Source organism: Rana temporaria, chromosome 11, assembly GCF_905171775.1.
Source record: "Rana temporaria chromosome 11, aRanTem1.1, whole genome shotgun sequence".
NCBI lineage: Eukaryota > Metazoa > Chordata > Amphibia > Anura > Ranidae > Rana > Rana temporaria.
The window spans coordinates 147,072,996-147,078,995 of NC_053499.1; the positions used below are offsets into that span (position 1 = coordinate 147,072,996).

General features: G+C 46.8%; 1 protein-coding gene across 2 annotated transcripts in view; it reads right to left on the reverse strand.

Annotated features, from left to right (window-relative positions):
- The window catches only part of CIBAR2 (CBY1 interacting BAR domain containing 2), a 37,546-nt gene extending 33,102 nt beyond the window's left edge, over nt 1-4,444 (reverse strand). For both annotated transcript variants that reach the window (XM_040329396.1, XM_040329394.1), the window contains exons 1-2: nt 4,337-4,444; nt 1,264-1,498 (exon numbers count right to left, since the gene is read on the reverse strand). In XM_040329396.1, coding sequence (XP_040185330.1) covers nt 1,264-1,498; nt 4,337-4,356 — 255 coding nt within the window. In that variant the 5' untranslated portion in view covers nt 4,357-4,444. The remainder of the gene's footprint in view (nt 1-1,263; nt 1,499-4,336) is intronic.
- Between the last annotated feature and the right edge of the window lie 1,556 nt (nt 4,445-6,000).

A 6,000-nucleotide genomic window follows, 5' to 3' on the forward strand; every position in this document is an offset into this window, starting at 1 on the left:
ATCTGAGTTGTCCGGCCGCCATAGGAGAGACCTATCAAAGTGGGCCAGTCTGGATGAAGTCCAGGGCCAAATTGTTGTCCCAGTCCAGCCCTGTATCAGGCAAAGGCCATGCTGGTCCCTGTAGTCCTCACAATAAATGGTGTTAGTTCTTTTTTGGCCATCTCTCCACCACCTCCTAACATTCTCAGCATTAGTAAGCATAGACACAGTGTAACGGGCACTGCCAGGGGAGTAGGTGTGTGTGTTGGAGGATATTCTACTACTAGGAGCTGAGGAAGTAATAACAGATCACTTGTATGTGGTGAGGAATATTTCACTACTAGGAGCTGGGGAAGTGATACCAGGTCAGGTGTGTGTGGTGGATAATATTCTACTACTGGGAGCTGAGGAAGTAATAACAGATCACTTGCTCTGGGAATATTCTACTACTAGGAGCTGCAGAAGGGATAACAGATCACCTGTGCATGATGGGTAATATTCTACTACTAGGAGCTGAGGAAGTCATAACGGATCAACTTTATGTGGTGGGGCCTGGGAATATTGTACTACTAGTAGCTAAAGAAGATATAATGGGTCACCTGTGTGTGGTGGGGAATATTCTACTACTAGGAGCTGCGGAAGTGATAACAGATCACCTGTGCATGATGGGGAATATTTTACTACTAGGAGATGAGCAAGTCATAACAGATCACTCTTTTGCCCAGAGTCACACTGGGCTGCGGGAGTGAAGCCGTGCGATTTCACTCCCGCTGGCAGTCCCAATTTCGGCCGCGATTATAGAGACAGGTTTCTGAACAGATGTTAATGTAAATCGCAGGCCGAAATTGCAAAAAGTAGTACAGAAACTACTTTTTGAAATCGGTGCAGCGCCGCAGATGCGACGTCACACCGATTAGGACGGAGCCATTGCCGGCAATTTGCGGCAAATACCGCCGTTTTGACATGCCAAACCGCATGTCAAAAAGCACCAGTGTGAACCAGGCCTTTGTGGAATATTCTACTACTAGGAGCTGAGGAAGTGATAACAGATCACCTGTGCGTGATGGGGAATATTCTACTGCTAGGAGCTGAGGAAGTCATAACAGATCACCCTTTTGTGAAATATTTTACTACTAGGAGCTGAGGAATTGATAACGGATCAACTTTATGTGGCGGGGTCGGGGAATATTGTACTACTATGAGCTAAAGAGGATACAATGGGTCACCTGTGCATGGCGGGTAATATTCTACTACCAGGAGTCGAGGTGAGTGATAATAAGTTACCTGCGCGTGGCGGTAATCCTGAATCTTAGCCATCTCCTCCGCCATGTTCTTCAGTGCCGTCCGCAGCTCGGGGTTCTCTGTGTTGGCGAAATCCATCAGCTGTTTGACCAGCTGGTCCGCCTTGTCCCGCAGCTTGGCCGTCTTCCGGGTGTAGGACGCCAGGACGGAGCAGAACTGCCCAAAGTACTTCTCGGCGTTGGAGACGGTGTTCTCCATGAGCTTGACCTGGGCATCTCTGCGGGGAGAGGACAGGAATTAGAACCACGCTTACAGACAGGTCCAGTTCAGTTGGGGCTCATTTACTGGGCGCACAACGCATGTGAACTCACGTTTTTGTAATACACTGCAATATGTCAAAAAATGAAGGCCCGGATTCAGAAACAACTTACGACGGCGTTGTAAGTCTGAATCCGGGACGTCGTATCTTGGCACCTGATTCAAAGAATCAGATACGCCAGAATTTGTCTAAGATACGACTGACGTAAGTCTCTTACGCCGTTGTATCTTAGGTGCATATTTCCGCTGGCCGCTAGGGGCGCTTCCGTATATTTCCGCGTTGAATATGCAAATGAGGTAGATACGCCGATTTAGAAACGTACTTGCGCCCGTCAGATTTAGCTACGCCGTTTACGTAAGGCGTCGGTCCGGCGTAACTTTACCCCTCATAAAGCAGGGGTAAGTCATGTTAGGTATGGACGTCGAAAACTTCGTATTTTACATCGTTTGCGTAAGTCGTACGTGAATGGGCATAGGTTACGTTCACGTCGACTAAGCATTGAGCCGGCGTAACTTAGGGAGAAAATTCAACGTGACACTGAGCATGCGCGCGCATGCGCCGTTCGTTAGGAGCGTAATTTACGTGGGGTCACGATTCATTTCAATACAACATGCCCCCTACCAGCCTACTTTGAATTACGCGGGCTTACGCCAGCCCATTTACGCTACGCCTCCGTAACTTAGGGCGCAAGTTCTTTGTGATCACGGTACTCGCCTCTCTAAGTTACGGCGGCGTAGCGTATATGAGATACGCTACACCAGCAGAAACTTAGGCCATTCTTTCTGAATCCGGGCCTAAGACTTTAATGCAATTCAAGGCACTGCGACGCGGTGGCGCACGCTGTAACACATTCGTGTGCACTGAGTTTCTGGATAATTTGCAGTGCTGAGTTTTTGGATTTATATAAATGTTAAAAAAAAAAAAAATCACACAACACGACCAATCGGAGTGGAATATCACAGAATGTTCTGTAAGGCATAACCTTTTACAGGAAGTTCTGCAATGTGCTGCAGAATGTTCTGTGATAAAGATTAATTTGCAGGACTTCTATCCCAACAGAAAAGTTTTGTGTGCAATATTCTGCAGAATCTTCTTTATCCGAACCGCAGGACTTCTCGGCCAATCAAAAAGCTCAGAGTCATTCCAAAGGCCTAGAAACAATTCTTGATGTGATGTTCTGCAGAAATGTCTCCTAGTAATAATTACAGACCATTCTGGATGCGATGTTCTGCACCTATGTCTCTTTGTAGTTAGTAATTACAAGTCTACTTGCGAGGTTCTGCAGATATGTCGCTTAATTGGTAATAATTACAAACAACTCTGTATACAATATACTCTATACAATAGTCTGCAAATGGTTTTATGAGCAATACTCTGCAGATTCCCTGAGCATTGATACCAATCTCCAAGATCCATTGGTGTGCAATACTCTGCACAGTTCTGCAAACAGTGCTATCAGCCCCTTTCGAAAGTTATCTGCCCCACATAGCCTGCGTTGTGCAATACTCTGCACAGCTCTCTAATCACTGATAACAGCCCCACATAGCAAGCCCTGTGCAATACTCTGCAGACTGAGTATAATAATCAAGAAAACCAGCCTCTTAAAAAAGTTATCTGTGCAATATTCTGCAGGCAGCGTTCACTGATCAGTGATGCCTGCCTCCTATAGAAAGTTATCTGTGTAATACTCTGCAGAGTTCCTGGATGCTAGCCCCCTCATCCCCCCAATCTGTCGTGTGCAATATTCTGCAGGTTCTCCAATCAGCTCTCCAATCAAAACCCAGTCCTGTAATACTCTCCAGAGTTCTCTCTATATCTATCACTATGCAATACTCTGCAGAGTTCACAAATCCATTTGTAATATTCTGCAGTGTTCTCTGATCAGTTATGTCAGCCCCTAAAAATGTTATCTAAGTAATACCCTGCAGAGTTCCCTCATACCAACACCCTAGGATCAATCACGTGCAATGCTCTGCAGAGTTCCCTCATACCAACACCCTAGGATCAATCACGTGCAATGCTCTGCAGAGTTCTCTGATCATTTATAGCAGCCCATACAGGAAGTTTTTTGTGCAATACTCTGCAGAGTTCTCTGATCAGTCATACTAGCCCTTACCAGCCTACTAGCAGATTTCCCTGATCAGCTGTGCATAGAAAATCCTGTGCAATGCTCTGCATTGTTCTCTAATCACTCATAGCAGCCCATTTGTGAAGTTTTCTGTGCAAATACTCTGCAGATTTCGCTGATCAGTGATATCAGCCCCCCAATGCCTGTCTTACGCAATACTCTGCACAGTTCCCTGATAACGGATAGTAGCCCATATGGGAAGTTTACTGTGCAATACCCTGCACAGTTCTCTGATAACAGCCAATAAATAAGGTTATCTGTGCAATACTCTGCAGAGTTCTGTAATACCAACTCCCTAAAAACAGTCCTGTGCAGATTTCTCCTTTAAGCAAAGTTATGTGAGAGTTCCTTGATACCAGCCCCCCTCCCCCTCTAATCAGTCCTGTGCGATGCTCTGCAGATTCCTCTGATCACTGATAGCAGCCTAGAAAGAAATTTTCTTGTGCAATGCTCTGCAGGCATCCCTGATACCAGCCCCCCTAGGATCAGTCCTGTGCAATGCTCTGCAGAGTTCGCTGATCACTCATAGCAGCCCATATGGGAAGTTTTCAGTGCAATACTCTGCAGATTTCACATATCGGATTCCTTACAGAGTTCTCTAATAAGTGATGGCAGTCCTGTGCAATGCTCTGCAGGGTTCCCAGGTCGGGGCCCCGTGCTCTGCTCACCTGGACAGGACAATGTTCATGCTGGGCTCAGTGTTGGACACTCTCTTCCTGTGTCTTCAGGCGTCTGGCATTGTTGTCACCATGGCGACCAGAGCCAGAGAGTCAGGGCGGCTCCTGCTGTCTCCATGGTGATGAAGGAGGCTCTTCCTGTATAAACAGCATTCCTCTTATTATCACTTTCATGCCATTTGTCAGGGCTCCAGACTGCTCATTATACCCCCAACCATTATACCTGTCATGTCTGGCAGCCATGTTGTCCCCCTCAAGCTCTGTGTCTTGTCCCTCAGTGGTGGGACTACAAGATTCAGCATGCCCAGCTCAGTTCATGTAAACAATCCCTTGTCTGCCATAAGCATTCATGTACTAATAAAGTAAAGCTGGCGGACATTTTTGTGTCTTCAGTTTCCAAAATAACCCCCAAAAACACACACAAGGTCCCTTACCAACCCCTTTCATGTCGCAGTATTTAAAAAGTTTGTTTATGACAGAGTGGAGGGGGGTGAGACCCCCTGTCAGGTTTTTATAGCTGCCTGTGTCCCCATTAGGCTGCGTTTTACACTTGCGTAAGTTTACCACTCCCCTTAAGAGCCCTTTCACACTGGGGCGTTGTGAGCGTCGGCGGTAAAGCGACGCTATGTTTAGCGGCGCTTTAACGCTGTTTTAGCGGCGCATTTAACCCCCGCTAGCGGCCAAAAAATGGTTAAAAGCGACCGCAAAGTGCCGCTGCATCGGCGATGCTGCCCATTGATTTCAATGGGCAGGGGCACTTTAGGCAGTGGTGGCTGGTGCCTAAAATTTTTGGGGGGGGCGCAAACAAACGAAAAAAAACAAAAAACAATTGCAGCATCACTGTGCCCATCAAAGGCAGCCACTGTGCCATGCCATCAATTGTCGCCACTGTGCCATGCCATCAATTGTCGCCACTGTGCCATGCCATCAAATGCAGCCACTGTACCATGCCATCAAACGCAGCCACTGTGCCATCAATTGTCGCCACTGTGCCATGCCATCAAATGCAGCCACTGTGCCATGCCATCAAATGCAGCCACTGTGCCATGCCATCAAATACAGCCATTGTGCCATCATTTATCGCCACTGTGCCCATCAATTGTCACCACTGTGCCATGCCATCAAACGCAGCCACTGTGCCATCAATTGTCGCAAAGTGCCACTGCATCGGCGCTTCGGCGGTGCTGCCCATTGATTTCAATTGATATCTAAAAAAACAATAACAATATAGGGAAACCATACATGAATATCCCTACTACATTTGTCTTTTGTTTTCTCTCTCTGCCAATGTGAACAATATAAACATATCAGCTGTGTCAGGCTGGTGTATAACCCCAACAGCGGGTGACCCATCTCCTGTCTGATCTCAGGGCTGATAAATCACACACTTTCTGGGCAAAACTGCCAGTGAACAAAGCCTCTGCTTAGCTGGTCTGATGATTCAGAAACCCCTGCCACAATGCACAGCCAGGCAGGTGACACCACTACTTTCTGTCGCAACTTTCTTCGTGACCTACCTACTCATATAACTATGAAATTGCATCATCACACCACTGAAAACTTTAGTGGGTCGGCATATCTGCCATGCAACCAGCATTTTAATACAAAGACCAACTAGTCGTTCCTGTCATGTTGGGTTTATTTATTCTGGCACA